Here is a 21,760-nt window from a genome sequence, read left to right on the forward strand (position 1 = left end):
CCTACTTACTCTCTGTTCTCTCCCTGTATCCTCCCCTATCACCTTGGTGGCCAGCCTCAGATTGAGTGCTGGGAATAGAGGGGAAAAGAGATACACATAATCCCTGCTCTCATGGGTCTCACACCCCAGCAGTGTCTGAACACAGTGGCTTCCAAACTGTTTGGACCCTGACTCACAGAAGGTACATCGTCTTCCTTTCTTTCTTTTTTATTGGAGTATAATTGCTTTACAATGTTGTGTTAGTTTTTGCTGTACAACGAAGTGAATCAGTTCTATATACACATATATCCCTTCTCTCTTGCCTCCCTCCCACCCACCCCTCATTGCAGAGCGCTGAGTTGAGCTTCCTGTGCTTTATGGCTTCCTACTTGCTATCTGTTTGACACATGGTAGTGTGTATGTCAATCCTGCTCTCCCAGTTTGTCCCACCCTCTGCTCCCCCAACCGTGTCAGCGTGTCTGTTCTCTATTTTGGATCTCTATTCCTGCCCTGGAAATTGGTTCATCTGTACCATCTTTCTAGATTCTACATATATGCATGGATATATATTTGTTTTTCTCTTACTTCACTCTGTATGACAGGCTCTAGGTCCATCCATATCCCTACAAATGACCCAATTTTGTTTCTTTTTATGTCTGAGTAATATTCCACAGTATATGCATACCATATTTATTATACAATTTATACCCCACTTCCCAATATGTAAACCTTTCACAAAATAATATTTACTTTTACTGCTTATATACTTTGATACATTCTATTCTGTTATGCTGTTGTTTAGTTGCTAAGTTGTTTCTGACTCTTTTGGGACACAATGGACTGTAGCCCACCAGGCTCCTCTATCCATGGGATTTCCCAGCAAGAATGCTGGAGTGGGTCACTGTTTCAGTCTCCAGGAGATCTTCCTGACCCAGTGATCAAACTCCTGTATTGCAGGAAGATTCTTTACCACTGAGCCACCTGGGAAGACATTCTATTATGTTGTATTTTACTTAATTAGTGGGTAGTTGAAACCTACCATGTTGATTTTTCCAACCCACAGGTAGATTGCATTTTACAGTTTGAAAAACTGCCCAATAGGCATCTTATTGTACTGCCCCTCTTCTTACCTGCCAATCCGAGAACAGACACTCACCTAACCTTTCTGATGCCTCAATTTCCCCATTCTGTACAACAGGCCTAGGTACTGTCTTAGGAAGGACCGCACGTGTTCATTGATGTTGGTTTAGCTCCAAAGTGCTGGGTAAGCTCTAGGCGGTTGGGAGGTGGCAGAGGCTGCAGGAAGCAGAGAGCCACCATTGGTCTGATCACAGGACTTGCCCCTGGAACCTCTGTCTTACAGGCGCTGCCTCCAGGCTCGCCCCGCTGTAACCTGAAGGAGAACCTGCTGAAGGATAACTGCGCCCCAGAGTCCATCGAGTTCCCGATCAGTGAGGCCAGAATCCTGGAGGCCAGGCCCCTCAGTGACAAGGGCACTGGAGACAGCTCCCAGATTACCCAAGTCAGTCCCCAGAGGATTGCCCTCCGCCTACGGCCAGGTAGGGAGCCTGTGGACGTGGCTCATGAGGAAATTGTGGTGGGAAGAGAAGGATGTGGGGGGAGGTATGAGCAGGAGAATGGAAGAAAATGGAAGGCTTGGGGACCTGGAGTCCGAAGATCGGAGTTTGAACCTTCACTCTTCCATAGATTAGCTGTTTGACCTTGGGAAAGTTATTTAACCCTGCTGACATTGTGATGCTTCGTCGCTAGGTCGCATCCCACTCTTTGTGACCCCATGTAGCCCACCAGGCTCCTGCGTCCGTGGGGTTTTCCAGGCAAGAGTACTGGAGTGGATTGCCATAAAAATGTCTGTTTCTTGTTTTCCTCAATGTCTGTTTTACCGAGTACATAGCTTTCTCTTGGGGCTCAAATGATATATAAGATGAGGAAGCAGTTTATAAGACCCTTTTCCATGTGAGATTGAGGCAAGGCCATGTATAGGGACAGAGAAAATAGTGGCGGGAGACCTTCAGAGGGGGTAAGGATTAGGCTAAGAGACAGGCTTTTCAAAGCACTGATACTGACTTTCCAATTAAATCAAGAATTTAAGAAAGAGCGTTTTATGTGCAAGGCATATGTTGGGTACTGTGCGATTCCGAGAAGAGTGGAACACAGTTCCTCCCTTTACAGAGTTCGGAATGTAGTGACTGCCAACACTTCTGTGATCCTGGGTGGTAAACCCTTGGGACCCAGGGATTAGACAGATGGGGATTCAGAGACAGTGAAGACTTTTAGAATGGAAACGAAGAGGTTAAAAATAGGTGAGTTAAGAGACTGAAAGAGTAATAGAATCGCAAGGGGAGAGAAAGAGGAACGAGGGCTTTCAAGTTCGGTTTGCTCAAGAAGTTACTTCAGGGAATTCCCTGGTGGTTCAGTGGTTAGGAGTTGTCACTTTTACTGTGGTGGCCTGGGTTCAGTCCCTGGTCAGGGAACTAAGATCCCATAAGCCACATGGCACAGCAAAAAACAAAACAAAACAAAAATTTGCTTCATTGTAAATATGTCCAAAGGCTTCCCTGATAGCTCAGCTAGTAAGGAATCCACCTGCAGTGGAGGAGACTCTGGTTCCATTCCTGGGTCAGGAAGATCCCATGGAGAAGGGAAAGGCTACCCACTCCAGTATTCATAGGCTTCCCTGGTGGCTTAGATGGTAAAGAATCTGCCTGTGGGAGACCTGGGTTTGATTTCTGGATTGGGAAGATCCCCTGGAGGAGGACATGGCAACCCACTCCAGTATTCTTGCCTGGAGAATCCCATGGGTAGAGGATCCTGGCAGTTTACAGTCCACAGGGTGGCAAAGAGTCAGACACAACTGAGCGACTGAGCACAGCACAGCCCAGCAAATATGTTCAAATCTGCTTAAGTCTTAGAGGAAGAAGAGGAGAAAACTTAATGTCCTTCTGCCTTACAGATGATTCGAAGATTTTCTCCGTCCAAGTTCGGCAGGTGGAAGATTACCCTGTGGACATCTACTACTTAATGGACTTGTCTTACTCCATGAAGGATGACCTGCGGAACATCCAGAACCTGGGTACCAAGCTGGCCTCCCAGATGCGTAAGCTCACCAGTAACCTGCGGATTGGCTTCGGGGCCTTTGTGGACAAGCCCGTGTCACCATACATGTATATTTCTCCACCAGAGGCTATCAGAAACCCTTGCTATGAGTAAGTCTCTCCTGTAGAAGCCAGGGTAGCATCTCTTCCCATTGCCCCACATGTGCCCAAGTCCTGCTTTTTATTTCTGCCTCCAGGTTGGCTTTGTTGGCTGCCTTCTGGCCACATTGTTTCTCCTCTTTACCAAGGTCTCCCTGTCTGGCAAGCGGGCTGACCCACTGACTGTGTTAATAGTTAATAATCAAGCAAAATTGTTAATAATAAACAAGGCTATTTGGAGACCTAGAAAGGAAATTCATTAGTTTCCTGGTCTAGGTCACAAATAAATAGTAGACAAGAGAGAATAAAAGAGAAATGAGACCAAACGTAGAGAGAGAACTTTATGGATAAGTAAATAGAGGAGTTATGATTTCAGAATGATTGATTCCATTGTTATTATCCTCCTTACCTAGAAGATGGGTCCTACAGAGTTAAAATGCAAGGAATTAAGTCCTAGAGGAATATAAAAGGGTGGAAATGATATTTATTGAACCATCTAGCATAAATGGATGTGTCCCTACTTTGAGACTTTGGCTTAAAACTGAATGGTTTATTTATTTAATTGGTGGAGAGACTATGCAAATTCATGAATTATAATTTAAAATAATGGTTATCAAGTCTGTCAGGGTACGGCTTTACTTTTTAGATTTGAGAGTTATGTGGGTTGTAAGTTTACCCAGTAAGGATGTCAACTGTGAGTTAAAGAAATAAACCAATGGAGTGGGGACAGAAAAAAAAAAACACCAAAACAACTATGTCCTGTTTGACACAGATCTATTAATTTATTGATAGCTCAGAGACATAAAGTTATTGATGAACTTTTGCTTATTGTTATGTTAATGTTACTTTAGAGAAGTGTTGAGTATAAGGTATTTAGCAATAGCAACCAAAGCCTCACTCTGATCTGAGAACCTTCCCCATGTTAACTCACTTAAACCTTACAGCTAAAAGATGCTTGCTCCTTGGAAGAAAAGCTATGACAAACCTAGACAGTGTATTAAAAGGCAAAGACATTACTTTGCCAACAAAGGTCCGTAGAGTCAAAAAAATCTGTATAATCAAAGCTATGGTTTTTCCAGTAGTCATGTATGGATGTGAGTTGGTCCATAAAGAAGGCTGAGTGCTGAAGAATTGATGCTTTCAAACTGTGGTGTTGGAGAAGACTTGAGAGTCCTTTGGACAGCAAGGAGATCAAACCTGTCAATCCTAAAGGAAATCAGTCCTGAATATTCATTGGAAGGACTGATGTTGAAGCTCCAATACTTTGGCTACCTGATACAACGAGCTGACTCATAGGAAAAGACCATGAAGCTGGGAAAGATTGAAGGCAGGAGGAGAAGGGGACAACAGGGGATTTGATGGTTGGATGGCATCACTGACTCAATGGATATGAGTTTGAGCAAGCTCTGGGAGTTGGTGGTGGGCAGGGAAGCCTGGTGTGCTGCAGTCCATGGGGTTGCAAAAAGTTGGACACAACTGAGCGACTGAACAACAAGGCTTCACAACAACCCTTACTAGCTATCATGTCCCCATTTGTTTTATAGGTTAGGAATAGAGAAGCTTGCCTAGGGTTCCATGACTAGTAAGTCAAGGAACTGGGATTTGAATCAAGGGAGTCTAGTTCCACAGTTTACCCTCTCCTCCTCTGAGCTAGGTGGAGGTTAGTTCAATGTGATGCCTAGGTAATTTGAAGGGTTGAGAATCTAAACTCTCTGGATAATTCTAGCTTCATAGAACTGGACTGGGTATAGCACTTTCCACATCTCTCTCCCTCTTTTCCCTCCCATTCCCCAGGTAGTCTTTTCTCCACCCCTATCCCTGGCTACAGCGCATGGCATGTGGGATCCCTTAGTTCCCTGACCAGGGATCGAACCTGCATTCCCTGTATTGGAAGCACTGGACTGCCAGGGAAGTCCCCCTCCCTGCCATATTTTATGTCAGATGTCTGTTTAAATCGTCTCCTTCCTTCCCTAGTATGAAGGCTACCTGTTTGCCCATGTTTGGCTACAAACATGTGCTGACACTAACTGACCAGGTGACCCGCTTCAATGAGGAGGTGAAGAAGCAGAGTGTGTCACGGAACCGAGATGCCCCAGAGGGTGGTTTTGATGCCATCATGCAGGCTACCGTCTGTGATGTGAGTTTGGAGGGTGTGGAGTGCCAGGTGTGGTTGGTGCAGACCAAAATGGGGAGGAAGTGGTTCAACGGTGGGGATTTCTGGGTGAAATACAAGATAGGAACTAAGCAGAGCTTTGTACAGTATGAGCAACATGTTGCTGCTGATAAACAACCTCTGCTTGTATTTGCTCCCTGGCCAGAGCTGATATTTTTTTGAACCTTAGGGGACCCACATGCTTACTGGGGAGAGCATCTCCCCACCTTCTCTGGAAGTGTATCTGAGTCCAGGCTGGGTTCACTTAACCTCAGCAAATTGGGCAGATGTTCAGGCAAGATTTCTTCTAGCCCAGCCCAGCTCTGTAGATGCAGGTGGGTTTTTGGATGGGCTGTGTGATTCTCATTGAAGAAGTTCTATTTGGAGATGAAGTAGGTGTCTTTCAGCTCCTTGAGCTAGTGAGCTCTGAGACTATTTTTCTAAAAGAACAGAAACTGCTGAGTTGGATAGCTCCAGCTTGTGTTCCAAGGACTGGGACTGAGGCCATTCTCCAGCCCATGTCTAGCCCTTCAGATTGGGAACTCCTTGGGTCTTTGTTTTGTACCAGTGACATAGCTAAAGTTGCTGTCTTTCACCTTTTTTTTTGAAACAGGAGAAGATTGGCTGGAGGAATGATGCCTCCCACTTGCTGGTGTTTACCACTGATGCCAAGACCCATATAGCATTGGATGGAAGGCTGGCAGGCATCGTCCAGCCCAATGATGGGCAGTGTCATGTGGGCAATGACAACCATTATTCTGCCTCCACTACCATGGTGAGATTCTTTTTTCCACTTATGGTTCCTATTCACTATGGCCAGGACTGCCCTAACTCAGGCAGAGTCTTTGTGTGAATATGAAAATGACAGGCCTTCTTCTGGGCAAGATACAGGGCTTTTTGCAGCCTGTCTTCATCCAGGGTACAACCTGCACAACCATTAGAGATGGTCCTGGCTGGGGTCAGTGTTACTGCTACCCCCACTGCCTCCAGCACCAGCTGCAGCCTCATGGCATCCAGAATGGACCCAGAGGACTTTTACATGTTCAGCTGGAAAGCAGGGCCATCCTGTCATTGTGTACAGATTAGCCCCTTCTTGAAGCATCATGTTCTCTGTGGTTATTGGAAGAAGACAGAGGAAAAAGAGACAAAGACTGGCCAACCACGGCGAGCCAGTCCTGTGAGGAAAGGATAAAGGGCTTAGAGTCATTTAGCTGGAATACAAGGGCTAAAGGATGGTTTAGCTGATACATGAGAAGACTTTTTAAAGTTAAAAACTAAAAAAATTTTATTATTATTTTTTAATATGGAAAACCCTTAAAGATATTTTATTTATTTATTTGGCTGCACTGGGTCTCAGTTGCAGCACTTAGATCTTTGATTTTCATTGTGGCATATGAACTCTCAGTTGCAGCATGTGGGATCTTAGTTCCCTGACCAGGGATTGAACCCAGGGCCCCTGCATGGAGAGCCTGGAGTCTTAGCCACTGAACCATCAGGGAAGTCCCAAGAAGACTTTTTAAAAAGTTATTATTTTTTTTGAGGTAACGTTGGTTTATAACATGATATGTTTCATGACGTGCATCAGTATCTTTCTACTTCTGCATACACTTCACCGTGCTCACCACTCCAAATTTAGTTTCCATCTGTCACCATACAGTTGATCCTCTTGACCCATTTCATCCTCCTCCTCCCTCTGGTAACCACTACTCTGTTTGAGAAGACTTCTTAGAAGTTGTTTTCTATGTCCACAGAAGGTAAAACAAAGGAAAGGAATTTACATGGAGACAAGAGAAATTGCAGTAAACCATAAAGGAAATGTACAGACCTGCAGAATACTGATACTCTGAGTATATAGGGGGAGACGGGAACTCTTCATTTCTTAAAGACAATATAGCAATTACTCCATCTAGGTGGCTTAAATGTACACCTGTGTAAGGGTAGGAACCTGAGTTTCATGATCTCATGAGCTCCCTGAAAGGTCTAGGATTCCAGAGATATGTTCATAATTCGTCAGCACTGCCTTTTTGGCTTGAGTTTTTGGTATCAGCCATATGCAGGTTGGGCACTACCAAGCAATGGGGGAGTCTATAGTGACTGACATCTAGTCTATGCAAGGCCTTGGGACTTCCCTGGTGTCTCAGCGGTAAAGAACCTACCTGCAATGTAGGAGACTCGAGACGTGGGTTCGATCCCTGGATTGGGAAGATCCCTTGGAGGAGAGTATGGCAACCCACTCCAGTATTCTTGCCTGGAGAATTCCATGGATGGAGGAGCCTGGTGGGCTACAGTCCATGGGGTGGCAAAGAATTAGATATAACTGAAGCGACTGAACACAGACACACTAGGCATGCCCTTACTGGGGTTGGAGAATGTTAACAAGACTATATAAGGCCCTGCTCTTAAAGAGTTTTTGGTTTAGTCAAGAAGATATGGTACCAATAACAGAAGGTACATGATTAACGCTAACTAGGTGAAACATTTGATAAAGGCTTTAGGTATTCAAAAGAAGAAAGCTCATTGTGAACTGGGGTGGTCAAGGAAGGCCTCCTGGCAAAGGTGAGACCTGAGCTGGATCCTAAGGAAGGAGGGTTAACAAAAAGAAGTCCACTTCAGGTGGGAGAAAGACAGGGTTCCAGATAGTGGTGAGTGAAAGGGGGAGAAAGGTTGCACGATGACTGGAAAGGAAAGTTGAGATCACATGGCAGAGTACTGTGAGCACCAAGCCAAGGCATTTGTCAGGTGCCGCAAAACAGGAGTAGGTGTCAAAACGAGGAGGCCTGGCAGTGCCTGGTCCAGGAAGCTGCTCCTTGGTGTGGATGCTTCACATCTGAGTAGGAAGAAAGAGGTGTTTAGTTTTGATACTACAAGCCTGTATCTCTTCATCTATCCTGAGTTCACACCTGAGTTTGTGTTTGCTTCTCATTGTCATGGGGTGAAAAAGTTAAAGCCCCACCACTGTCTGGGCCATGGCCCCAGTCAACCAAGTCCTAAGGTTTAGAATCCAGGGATGTATGTGAATAGACTTCTTACTTCTTAACTAATCCCCACATCCTCCCTTTTTACAGGATTATCCCTCCTTGGGGCTGATGACTGAGAAGCTATCCCAGAAAAACATCAATTTGATCTTTGCAGTGACTGAAAGTGTAGTCAATCTCTACCAGGTGACTATACCTTCGGGGCTTCCTGGAGTGGGAGTGGGGTCTGTGATGGGTGGACCTATCTCAGGGAACCAACCCAGACTACCTTTGGCCATGGTCCCCAATCAGGAAAGACCTGGGAGCTAATGATTACTTTTGGTGAACCTCTCTCCTCCAACCTTGAACCTAGAAGGATGGGTGTATTGACGTTTGCAGAGGTGGAGGGGAGTAATTTAGTGGGAAGAGCGGTGTGAGAGGTTCTCTGTAATTTTTCTCAGGGCTGAAAAGCTGCTAGATATATTCCTGGCAGTGATAAGTAAAATATCCCATCCCTCCCTCAATTTTCTTTTCAAGACCCTCCATCTATTTGGGGAGGCCTTTGGAGATCACCACCTTTATCAGTCGTTCCTAGATATCTTTGTCTTCTTTTCTAGAACTATAGTGAGCTCATCCCAGGGACCACAGTGGGGGTTCTGTCTACTGATTCCAGCAATGTTCTCCAGCTCATTGTGGATGCTTATGGGGTAAGTGTCTTAAACTGGGAATAGACCCGCTAAGAGTCCACTGCCCTTGGCATTACCCAGGAGGCCTCAGATTTGAGAGTCCTGGCACCTAGTCCACCATGCAGCCTTGACTGCCTTCTTATTCTTCCAGAGGCTAGGCGATAGGCAGCACTGGGAGGAATGCAGCCTTCTGCAACAGAAGTGGCTCAGAAGGGGATGGAGGGAGCTGTAGGAACAACAGAGGAAATGCTTAGAGAAGGTGAAATGGAAAGAGACAATGGGGATGATGTTAAGGAGCAGGGCCCTGAAACTGGGAGTGGGTACAGACTGAGGGAGAGCTGGGCTCCAACAACAGAGGAAGGAGGGAGCTGAATTATGGGGAATGTGAGGCTGATGAAAAAGTAGGTAGAAAGTGGTACTACTCAAGGCGACCAGTATCAGCACTCCTGCAGGAGGGCACAGCTGGTTTAGATTCTACCCAGACTCACCTAGACACAAGTGGAGAAAGAGCGAGAGCAGGTCTTGGGCTGGAAGGTTAGTGGGATACAGGCTCCTAAGGATGCTGTGGCAGGCAGGTGGACCTCAGCATTTAGGGGGGTAGGTGAGTCCAGGACCACCTGGTGATTTTTGCTTGGGATGTAATTGGCCCCTACTTGTGTCCTCTCAGCCCATTTTCTTGCCTCTTTTGCCCTTTTCTGCTCAGAAAATCCGCTCTAAAGTAGAGCTGGAAGTGCGTGACCTCCCCGAGGAGCTGTCCTTATCCTTCAACGCCACATGTCTCAACAACGAAGTCATCCCAGGCCTGAAGTCTTGTGTTGGACTCAAGATTGGAGACACGGTGAGGTGGGCTGGACAGGGGCTGACGCTGAGGCGCTCACCTTGGCTCGTGCCCTGGAACCTCTGTGGGCACCCACCCCTTTGTTCCCTGTACTTTCTTCCTGAACGTCCTTACAAGTCAGATGTAATGGAGCTGCCAGCCTTTGCCTCCGAGGCTTCTGTTGCCTAAACTTTCTCCGTTAAGTAACTTCCCTGTCAGGATTTTTTAAAAACTTGCACTTAGGTGACTGTTTATGCACAGTCGATTGCAGATGATAATATTTCTTGCCTTCAGCCCCTTACTGGTCTCCACCCTCTTCTAAAGTAATGCCTTTCTTTGCTTCACAACGTAAATGGAAATGTCATCTGTAAATATTTATTGAGCCCTGACTTCGTGCCAGACATTGTCCTAGCTGCAGAAGATTTGGCAGCCAACAGAATAGGTGAAAATACCCTCCATCATGGAATTTCAGAATGCCAACGTTCATTTTGCCTCCTTAGTCCCTCTGTGGCTTTCCTTCCCTAGTGGTTCGTTCTCCTCAGCTTCTGCCTTAGGGGAGAGGGATGGTGAAAGGGGTGGGAAGAAAAGAGGGGCTTATCTATAGTTATATCATCCATGTCTGTATTATTTAATGTCTATATCTATCCCTCTTTCTGTCTATATTCTAGGCACATGTGCACACACCCTAGTAAGAAACATTGGCCTGAAACATGTTTGATTGCACAAGTGATGAAATGTCATATGGAAATTGAACAGGGATCTCCCTGGTAGTCTGGTGGTTATCACTCTGGGCTTCCACTGCAGCACGCATGGTTTCGATCCTTGGTTGGGGAATTAAGATCTTGCATGCTGCAAGGCGGGACCAAAATAAATAAATAAATAAAGAACAACAAAAACTATAAAGAAATTGAACAGTAGGTCTTGAGCCTGAGGTTGGCCACTATGTGACACTGTATAGGTTAGGGTTAGGGTTACCGTTGTTGCTGTTTAGTTGCTGTCATGTCTGATTCTTTTGTGGCCCCATTGACTGTAGCCCCACCAGACTCCTCTGTCCATAGGATTTTCCAGGCAAGAATACTGAAGCAGGTTGCCATTTCCTTCTCCAGGGGATCTTCTCCACCCAGGGACTCAACCCGTGTCTCTTTCATCTCCTATATTGGCAGGCAGATTCTTTACCACTGAGCCACCCGGGAAGCCCCAGGGTTACCATACAATGCCACAAAATAGTGCTTTGTGTACCTTGATATTATGTAATCAGCTAGTTTAGTTGGCCAAAGACAGAGTGTTTATAAGATCATAGGTTCTGCTCTGCTTGAACTGGTTTATTTATTTTTTTAAAAAAAAGCTATCTTGTGATTATAAGCCATGTCTGCACCCAACCAGCAGGTCACAATGGCACAACTGTCCCCAGGTCTTGCTTTGGCTTTGCAGACCCTGGTAGTGGCAAAGCTGAGGAACTTTGGCTTGCGGGGAACAGGACACCCAGTTTGAGTATTCCTGGGAAGGGCAGGGAACAGCTTCTTTCCCTCCAGCGCTGGAGTGTCAACAGGGTCCCCTGTGTCTGAACACGATCTTACTTTCCGTCCAGGTGAGCTTCAGCATTGAGGCCAAAGTGCGTGGCTGTCCCCAGAAGAAGGAGAAGTCCTTCACCATCAAGCCTGTGGGCTTCAAAGACAGCCTTACTGTGCAGGTCACTTTCGACTGTGACTGTGCCTGCCAGGCTGAGGCTGAGCCTTACAGCCACCGCTGCAACAATGGCAATGGGACCTTTGAGTGTGGGGTCTGCCGCTGTGGGCCTGGCTGGCTGGGGTCCCAGTGCGAGTGCTCGGAAGAGGACTACCGCCCCTCGCAGCAGGACGAGTGCAGCCCCCGGGAGGGCCAGCCCATCTGCAGCCAGCGGGGCGAGTGTCTCTGTGGCCAGTGTGTCTGCCACAGCAGTGACTTTGGCAAGATCACGGGCAAGTACTGTGAGTGTGATGACTTCTCCTGTGTCCGCTACAAGGGGGAGATGTGCTCAGGTGAGTGGAATTGCACATGCCTTCCATCCTGGTACCCACACACACTCACGCATCTGCAGCCTCTGGAAATGGATGCAGGCTAGGGCTTGAGGTGGGCACAGGGTGGCTCAGGGGCAGAGGGAGCTGATGGTGTTCCACTCCAAGGGCAGGAAACAGAAGCGAGGTTCTCCTTAATTCCCCTCAGCTCCCTCTGTCCTTTCGCGAAGGAAGGAAATGAGTGTCTGCTTTCAGGGGGCTTCTCTCTTAAAAGAGGGTGGGAAAGAGTGGGGAAAATTGAAAGTCAAGATAGTTTTTTTCTTTTCTCTCATTTGCCCTTCAGCTCACATTTTAAGTCACTGGTTTCTAATCTTTTCGAGGATATGAATCAACCCCTTTTTTAAATTAAAAAAGTTTTTTTTTTTTTGCCACACCATGTGGTATCTTAGTTTAGTTCTTCGACTAGGGATCGAAACTTGCCCCCCTCCCCCACATTGGAAGAGTGGAGTCTTAACCACTGGACCACCAGGAAAGTCCTCCAACCCTTTTTTTCACTTAAAAAAAAAAAATCACTGACTAATGCTAATTAGAATTTTAGTATACATAGGTTTGGAAACTACACGATGTCAGAATATGTAATGAAGTTAGTAATGATTATTTTACATGAATTTATATTTTCATCACACAACATGTGGAAAATAAGTAGTGTCTTTGCAAGATATTGGAGCACATTTAATGAGCCAGTACACTTAGGAGAGTGACTGAAAAATAGTAAGTGTTGGTACTATTAAGTGTTGGTACTCTTATTAAGTGTTGGTACTATTTTATTATCACTGTTGGTATATTATTACTTTTTGTACTCTAGATCTCTACAGTCCAAAATGGTGGCTATTTAAATTTAAATGAATCAAGTTTAATGAAAGCTTAAGTACAAAGTTTAAATCAAATTAAATAAAAAAAGTTAGTTTCTGTGTTCCTCAGGAGCCATGTGTGGCTAGTTGCCACCGTATTGCACAGCACAGATGGTTTTTGGGGGTGCTGCCGCAGACAGTCCCAGACTGCAGGCTGCCGCAGACAGTCCCAGACTGCAGGCTGGGGACTATGAGTTTGAATCCTCCTACCTGCAGGATGCTGAATTGTTGTCTACCTCATTACAAAATTCAGTAAAATCTTGAGGCCCATGATACTCTCAAGCTGGTTTCTGCTTACCCCAAAGCCCACTCCTGGGGTACTTCCCTAGCTAGAAGTCCAACTAAGTTAACATGATCCTTATCTGCAGACACACTGACAACACTCCCAGAGGCAGTCAGGCAGTCTGAGTTGTTCCTGAGCACTAGGGATACATTTTTGCTGGGCGGTAGTCACTGTGGCTTAATCCCCACTGTGAGAGAGAGACTGAAGATATCTGCAGTTTGGTTGGGACCAGTTTGCAGTTGTATTGTGTGGCCAATTGAACAGAGAGTATCCCTGGGTTCTGGGGTCATCAAGCCTATGACCCAGATGGGCTTCGCTTGCGCTGGGGTTCTAACCAGCGGAGCTAATCTACCCACGTGTTCACTTTAACATTGGCCTTGAGGAAAGCTTGATGAGAAAGGTAAGTGTGTGTCATTCTAAAGTGTACCCAAGTAATATAAAAATGGCTTCTATCTATTACCTACAACATTGTTTACTCAAGTCAACAAAATTTGAGAGACTAGAGAAAAATGATATCAGAGAAAAGGAATACTGTTCCTAGAATGTTAAAAATCTTCAATTTGCGGTAATATTTTATAGCATTTGAGACTGATCAAATTAAATGTCTTCTTATAACAAAAAATTGATATGAGAGAGGTTAGGGGAAAGAGATCAGATATGCACGGACACACAGACACACCCAGCAATTTGAATTCAGGAGTGAGGCAAGAGTTTCGGTGCCTTCTCACAGGGGTCCCCAACATCCAGGATCCAATGCCCGATAATCTGAGGTGGAGCTGATGGATTAATAATAGAAATAAAGGGCAGAATAAATGGAATGCTCTTGAATCATCCCCAAACCATCCCCCCCAACCCCAGTCCATGGAAAAATTGTCTTCTGTGAAACCCATCCCTGGTGCTAAAATGGTTGGGGACTGCTGCCTTCTAATATTTAACAGTAGGGCTCCCTGGTGGCTCAGACAGTAAAGAATCCGTCTGCAAGGCGGGAGACCTGGGTTCGATCCCTGGGTTGGGAAGATCCCCTGGAGGAGGGCATGGCAACCCACTCCAGTATTCTTGCCTGGAGAATCCCATGGACAGAGGAGCCTAGCGGGCTACAGACCACCGGCTTGCAAAGAGTCGGACACAACTGAGCGACTAAACACACACACGTCATATTCAAGGCACCAAAGGGAATGGTTAAGTTTGACGTGGGAGACACATAAGGAGAAGGCTGGGACTGAGGGAAAAAAAGTTCCCCCTAGGAGAGGCTTACATACAGACCATGACGGCACCAGGGTGGGAGGGAGGCCCGCTGCTACTCTATGGGCTCATTGTTCCTGGTCTGATGTGGGGCATGCGGGAGGAATCCCAGCCAGAGTGTGTTTCCTTTGGCTGCCCGCCCCACTGAAGCCGCAGAACAAAGGCCCTGGGTCAGCAGCCCTTATTCCTGCCTCCCAGCTGCACAGGAACAGCTCGTCCCCAGTGAGCTCCGGCCCATCACACGAGGGAAGCCCAGGCAGCCACTGCAGCTCTGAGGCCTCCCTCTCCCTTCCTGCCAGGGTGTTGGGTGCCCGCCGGCCTCAGGTCTGGACCCTCTGTTGCCGTTATCACATCCTCCAGGGACACATGCTCGCTGAACACCTGCTCTGTGCCAGGTCCTCGGTCCACATGAGTGCAAAGGGGTCATGTGTGGTTCCTGACCTGGCGGGGCTTATAGCCCAGCTTATCCTTGTCCCTCCCTGCCTAGAGCTGCTGGCCTGCTCTGTTCTTTGCTCAAGCAGGGTCTCGGGAGTGCAGTGACTTGGCCATGGTCTCAGCCCCTGGCTGTCCCTGTCCCCTCCTCCCCACTGGAGGCATGGTCTTTGTGGTTGCATGTTATCAGCACCCCTCAAACATCAGGGCGTGTGCATCCTTGTCCTCAAGGGATTCTTCCCCTGTCACATCAAGGTTTTTTCCCAGAAACTGTCCTCAAGCAGGATACATTATTGATACATAATCCTAAAGAATGTAGAGGGAAAAAAAGTTTGTCCTTTCCTCCTCCTTGAGAATTCCAGATCCCCGTCTCCTTGGGGACCCCCGGGCTTCTTATCAACCTGCCTAGGAATTGACTCTCTCATGTGAACGCTGATCAGGTGCCCATGTGAGCCAGGTTCTGTGCTGTGTGCCATAGTGTTGTGGGACAGAGAGGCATGAATAAGGGACTTCCTTGGTGGTTCAGTTGTTAAGATTCCAAACTCCCAATGCAGGGCGACCCGGGTTCGATCCCTGGTCAGGGAACTAAATCGTGCAGACCGCAACTACGAGTCTTCATGCCGCAACTATGACCTGGCATAGCCAAAAAAAGAAAAAGAGAGAGAAGCATGAATAAGACAGTTTTTTCATAAACTTATCCAAGGAGAATTCACAGCACAAGGCAGAACCTGCTAGATCCCAGAAGTGAAGTGTCCTCAGTGAGTGTTATAGAGAGACTCACTGTGGACAGGGGAGCCCTGGGGGGCTTCATGGAGAAGGTGGGAAGTCAGAGAAAGGGCTGGCCCATAGAGGAGGGCAGTGGAGTGATGTGTCAGCCCAGAAGGTCAAACTGTATGGGGGAGTGGCTGCCTGACCTCTGTCCTGAGACCCCTGCTCCTCCCTTTCCGCCCCCTCCCCCACACCTCCCGGGCCACCTTCTTTCTCTCCCTCCTTTTTCTCACGTTTCCTTTTCATTTTCCACCCTCCTCCCCTGACTTTCCTGTGAACCGCTTTTGCTGGAGGGATGCCAGTCCTGTGACATTACCGCACTTTGGCTTCCTTTTAAAGCTTGACCCTGCCGGAGCCTTGGAGCCAGCCTGCTGGCGCTGGCCTGCCACTGTCCACTCCCAACCTTACTCCCGGGCTGGCCTGTGGGCCGTCTTCTCAAAGATCACTTTGTTTAGCCTCACAAAGGAAACACTATGAGACGAGGGTTTCTGAGGAGACTGAGGCCTCTGAGTGCTGCCAGGCCTCTGTGGGGTCCGCTTTTCCTTATCCAGGAGGCATGGTCAAAAGCTGGGTGTAGCGGACACTGTGGGGGTCCCACTCTGCTGGCTGGCCCACCCATCCCCCTGCCGCTGGTACGGCTGCTGGGAATACCTCACAACTGTACCTTCTCTGGAGAATTATTTTCAGCTGACAAGAGCTGGATGGCCCTCAGACCTTGGCTAGTGACTGGTGGACAAGGGCTTACACAAGGCCAGTCCCTTTGCCTCAAGGTTGCTGTGGTGCTGGTCATGCCCATCAGCCTGCCGTGGGATCAAGCTGAGGGGAGTTGTCAGGCTGAGACCACATTCCTGCCAGCTTTTTTTTTGATGTGGACCATTTTTAAAGTCTTTATTGACTTTGTTACAGTATTGCCTTTGGGTTTTTTGGCCACTGGACATGTGGGATCTTAGCTCCCCAAACAGGGATTGAACCTGCTCTCCTTGCGTTGGAAGGCGATATCTTAACCATTGGACTGCCAGGGAAGTCCCCCTGTGAGCATTTGACTCCTTCCCTATCCTGCTTCCCTCCTTCCCTTCTGCGTCCCCAGGAAGTCACTGGGACAAGAATTCTCACCACAAGTCATACTTACAGGGAACCCAACCTCAAAATGCAGTCTATCTTCTTTCTTCATCCTTCTACCAGCCCACTATCTCTGCTCTCTAGATAAGGGGTTCCTGATCTTCAGGATCTAAGGTGATGATCTCAGGTGGAGCTGATGTAGTAATATTAGAAACAAAGTGGAGAATAAATGTACCAGGCTTGGATCATTACAAAACCATCCTTCTCCCCCAGCCTGTGGAAAAATTGTCTTCCATGAAAACATGATGTCTTCCACTTTTGACCATGGTGCCAAAAAGACTGGGGACAGCTGCTCTAGATGTATTAGGTTGGCTGAAAGTTCATTTGGGTTTTTACCATAAGATGATATGGAAAAACCCCAATGAGCTGTTTGGCCAACCCAATATTTGGCAGCTGGGGTTACTGAGGTTATGTTTCCCATCTTTCTTGGGAAACAGACACACAGTGAAGGTGTGTCTGAGCCTTGAATGCCATTGTGGTTCCCAGAGGATTATGCTGGTATCACTCATCCTTTAGTGGGTGATACCAGCCAGAGGGACCTATAGTGGCCAAGAGATATTAATCGGACCCCCGGGGTCACTGGGTAGCAGGGGCTGTGCCAGCTCATTGCTATTTGAGCCTGGCTGTGTACCATCGTCTCCTCCACCATCTTGGGGCCCATCTGCTCACACAATGGTTTGGTTTTCAGATCAATTCATGTTACTTCCCCCTTGCTCCCTGCCTTTCCTCTGATTAACAATCAGATTTTTATTATTCATCCACTTCTTCCTGATTCAGAGTCCTGGAGAATGAGTCACCTTTCTACAAGATTTAGGAGCCAAGTTTTAAAGCCTTGGTAAATGAATATTAGGGGAATATAGTGTTGAGAGTTAATGCCTGCATTTAAGCAGTCTAACCCCTACCCTCACCCCATCTCTCTCTCCTCTTGCTATACTCAGCTAGGGAAGCAAATAAGTCTTTCCTAGTAAGGCTGGTGGCTCTTTGCAAACTATGATAATACAGTGAAGGGCATATGTTGGCGAAGGTTTATGTGTATTTTCTAGGAATTTAACTAGAGGAGGTAAGATCTATGACAGTAGGGATCTTGCCTGTCTTGTTCACTGTTGAGTCCCCAGTGCTCAGGATGTGGTATGAGCTCAGTAAATATTTGTTGAATGAATAGATAAATAAGAAATTGCATTAGTTGTACACCTACTGTGTATCAGATTTTATACTAATCACTATTGATGGAAAAATGAATATAATGAATATAATATGTGCTGCCCCATCAGGGAGCTCACAATCCAGAAAGAAACAGATAAGCAAGCAAATGGGTTGAACATCAGGGTTGAAATAAAGGTATCTATAAGTACTGGGAGAATACAGCTGTCCCCACAACAGTTGATTTGGCCTGGGGAGGTCAGAAAAAAGTTACAGAGGGGAAGGAACATTGGAGTTGGGCTTTAAAGGATGAGGAGGAGTTCAGTAGCGGTCTCAGGATGAAAGGGCATCTAAACAGAGGGAACGGCAGGCAGAGAAGCATGAGGCTATAACAGTGTAGAAGACGGTGAATGGCTCAGTGTGGAGGCAAAAGCGTGGTGATGTGAAAGGGTGATGAGGGGTAAAGCCCCGAATACCGTCCTGGGGGGGGGCCTCACTGACTGGTCTGCCCCCTTGGGCTGTGTGTTTGCAGGCCATGGCCAGTGCAGCTGTGGGGACTGCCTGTGTGACTCCGACTGGACCGGCTACTACTGCAACTGTACCACACGCACGGATACCTGCATGTCCAGCAACGGGTTGCTGTGCAGCGGGCGGGGCAAGTGCGAGTGCGGCAGCTGTGTCTGCATCCAGCCTGGCTCCTATGGGGACACCTGTGAGAAGTGTCCCACCTGCCCTGATGCCTGCACCTTTAAGAAGTGAGTGGGCAGAGACGTGAGTTGGAGAGAGTTGGGTGTCTGGGATAGGGAAGAGGGTCCCCCATACTGTGCAGGTTCTGTCCCTTACTCACCAGAGCTTTAGAGAGACAGGAGTCTGTTCTAGCAAATGACTAGCTTTCATCTTTCCATTGTAAACTTGAGGGAAAGCTGGAGATAGAGCCAGGGTGAAGGAGACAGAGTGGTACCAGCTGGACTGCAGTTGGAGAAACCTCTCTTTTAGGTGGGATCCTGAATCCCTGAGTTGGGAGGAAGGCTAAACCAGATAACTCCTGGGGAATGTTCCAGTGCTGAGGTTCTGATTTTGTGAAGGATGTGGGGCTGGCATTATGAAGGCTACTGTGTGAAACAGGAGACATTCACCACTACAAACATCATTCATCTCGGGGCAGAGGAAGCCCCATCAACCCTGGTGCATGGCCCCACTCTTTCTCTTACTACTTTAGCCTGGCTGGACTCATGGGTGTGCAACCTGCACATTTGTACAGCACCCTGTGCTTAGAAGGGCCTCGCATTTTGTTTAATGCTCTGCTACCACTGTTTTGAAATTCTTCCTAATTTAAAGAAAATTTATTTATTTATTTATGGCCATACCGGGTCTTCATTGCTGCACAAGGGCTTTCTCTACTTGTGGTGAGCAGAGGCTACTCCTTAGTTGTGGCGTGTGGGCTTTTCACTGCCGTGTCTTCTCTTGTTGCAGAGCTCAGGCTCTAGGGTGCACAGGCTTTAGCAGTTGCAGCAGGCGGGCTCAGTAGTTGTGGCGCAAGGACTTAGCTGCCTTGTGTTATGTGGGATCTTCCTGGACCAAGGATCGAACCTGTGTCCCCTGCATTGTCAGCAGACTCCCAACCGCTGGACCACCAGGGAAGCCCCCTACTAATTTTTGAATAAGGGACTGACATTTTTGTTTTGCTCCAGGCCCCCAAATTATGAGACTTTAGGGCTCCCAGAAGTGACATAGAGTTCGCCCTCCTGTCACAGTCTTGGATAGGACATAAAGAAGTTTAATAAAGTTCCTGGAGGCCTCTGCCTACCTAGCCTTACCTATCAGTCAGGAGGGCAGTCCCACCCCTGAACTCCAGATGTGAATTTCTGGTCCCCCAGGGTTGTCTTACAAATGTTTTTCTTTCTGTGTCTGTTTTCTGGTGTGTGTGGGGAGCAACTTTCTGGGTATATGGCAGGCAGAGCCAGACTGTAGCACACTTAGGGGTCTTCCTTCCCTGCCTTCACCCCTGTGTCCCCTCTCTTTTAGGGAGTGTGTGGAATGTAAGAAGTTTAACCGGGGAGCCCTCAACAAGAAAAATACCTGCAACCGTTATTGTCGTGATGAGATTGAGCCTGTGAAGGAACTTAGTAAGTTCAGCAAGCCATAGAGTTATGCACACCCACGTTCTAGATTTTTCCAGTTTAACCCCAGAAGCTATCCAACTCTCATCTGTAAAATGGAAGAGTAATTCCTACCTCAAAGGTATACTGTGCAGGCCTGATACACAGTAGTTCCTTCCTAAAAGCTAGCTTCCCTGAGAGTCTTTCTGCATGTCTGCTAATGTGTTCAGCAGTCCCCTCCCCTTTTACTTCATAGAGCCCATGGGCTCAGCAAAATCCTGCAAAGAACTTTTAAAGTATGTATAAATCTGGCAACCCTAGCTTTACTACCCCAAGGAAAGAAAGATGATGTACCCCATTTTACAGGTGAAGAAACTGAGGCACAGAGTGAAGAAGTAGTTGCCCATGATAATCTTAGTTTGGTAGGCCAGTAAGCATTTACTAAGGGGATTCCAGGTGGCTCAGTGGTAAAGAATCTGCCTGCCAATGCAGAAGATGCAAGAGACATGGATTCGAGTCCTGGGTTGGGAAGATCCTCTAGAATAAATAGGAAATGGCAACTCACTCCAGTATTCTTGCCTGGAAAATTCCATGGACAGAGGAGCCTGGTGGGCTTCAGTCCATGGGGCTGCAAAGAGTGGGACACGACTGAACGGCTGAACACACACATTTACCTCAGCATGTTAAGCGAGGTCCAGCATACAGGTCTGCAGATACAGAGGGAAACCTTCACCTTTATGGATTTGGAGCCAGAATTATTAGCCTGAAGTCCTTTTGGCTCTTGGGAGCAGAAATACAGTGAGGAACAAACTTGCCTGCAGTTATTCTGGTTTGTGCTTCATCTTGATTTAAAAGGAGTTGCTCTTTGCTGCTGTCACATATCTGATGTAGTTATCTAGGTCAGTTAGACAGTGGGCGATGCTGAGAGATAGTGATCTCACATGAAGGAAGGAACACCTGTTCAGGGGGAGCCACAGGAAGACACAGCTAGCCAGCCAGCTTCAGGGTGGGGGTGCTTTGGGAAAGAGTCAGATTTCTAGATCCTTTGGCTAATGTCTGAAGTGGGTCTGGAGTAATAGTGATTTGGGAATTGAATTTGAAAAGGCAGTTTTTCCTCTGGAGGAGACCAGGCTTGCTATGATTAGCTTAGATGGAAGAGGCTGCTGATAGGAGAGATTTTTATCATCTAGCCTAGATGAGTATCACAAGTTAGTCGATAAATACCCCCATCCTCCACCATGATAATCATAAAAATAAATGCTTCTTTGTATGGAATTGTATAACATACAAATGACAAAAGTATCTTTTTGTGCACATTATCTTATTCTTCTCCCAATAACCTAGTAACGTAGAACTTAGTCCTATTGTTAACTTCATTTTTGAGGATAAGAAAATTGAATCTCAAGAAAGTTGTCACTTTCACAAAGCAAGTTAGTGGTGAGCTAAGGTTGGAACTAAATCCTGAAATCCTTACTCTTTGCATTGTCCTGTAATACCACTGGTTTACTGAAGGCTCTGTAGGATGTGGTTTGAGACTCATGTCCTAGTCCTGCTCCATCACTTGTTTGCTGTGTGACCTTGGTACACTTGCTTAATCTCATCATGTGTCAGATTTATCCATCTGCTAAAGCTGGTGGAGGGCATTGCGAAGCTGGTGGAGGGCATAGCGCAGTTGGTGGAGGGTAACCCATAGTATCACAGTCAGAATAACAGGTTTTAGAATTGGAAGGGATGAAGCCAACAAGACATGATGAGAATCAGAGAAAAAGAGATGGCTCTGGGGAGGAACACCAGATAGAAAGCAGAAATAGAAGAAATCTAAGGCTTGAGTAAGCAAACTATTGGGAATCATTGAGCAAACAGAGAGAGGAAAGAGAGGAAAGAGAACACCCACTGTGTGTTAGGTGGTTTATGCTGTTTGATTCTCAACCATCCTTGTGAGTGAAGGTATCTTTTCTGCTATAGAAGAAGA

General features: G+C 46.9%; 1 protein-coding gene across 1 annotated transcript in view; it reads left to right on the plus strand.

The window, feature by feature from the left end:
* The window catches only part of ITGB3 (integrin subunit beta 3), a 42,147-nt gene that overhangs the window by 10,814 nt on the left and 9,573 nt on the right, over nucleotides 1-21,760 (plus strand). The window contains exons 3-13 of the mRNA XM_068977490.1: nucleotides 1,343-1,538; nucleotides 2,951-3,203; nucleotides 4,986-4,988; nucleotides 5,166-5,328; nucleotides 5,957-6,118; nucleotides 8,409-8,504; nucleotides 8,915-9,004; nucleotides 9,687-9,821; nucleotides 11,389-11,818; nucleotides 18,222-18,444; nucleotides 19,715-19,815. Of these exons, the coding sequence (XP_068833591.1) occupies nucleotides 1,343-1,538; nucleotides 2,951-3,203; nucleotides 4,986-4,988; nucleotides 5,166-5,328; nucleotides 5,957-6,118; nucleotides 8,409-8,504; nucleotides 8,915-9,004; nucleotides 9,687-9,821; nucleotides 11,389-11,818; nucleotides 18,222-18,444; nucleotides 19,715-19,815 (1,852 nt within the window). The remainder of the gene's footprint in view (nucleotides 1-1,342; nucleotides 1,539-2,950; nucleotides 3,204-4,985; nucleotides 4,989-5,165; nucleotides 5,329-5,956; nucleotides 6,119-8,408; nucleotides 8,505-8,914; nucleotides 9,005-9,686; nucleotides 9,822-11,388; nucleotides 11,819-18,221; nucleotides 18,445-19,714; nucleotides 19,816-21,760) is intronic.

Source organism: Capricornis sumatraensis, chromosome 8 (assembly GCF_032405125.1).
Source record: "Capricornis sumatraensis isolate serow.1 chromosome 8, serow.2, whole genome shotgun sequence".
In the NCBI taxonomy this organism is placed as follows: Eukaryota; Metazoa; Chordata; class Mammalia; order Artiodactyla; family Bovidae; genus Capricornis; species Capricornis sumatraensis.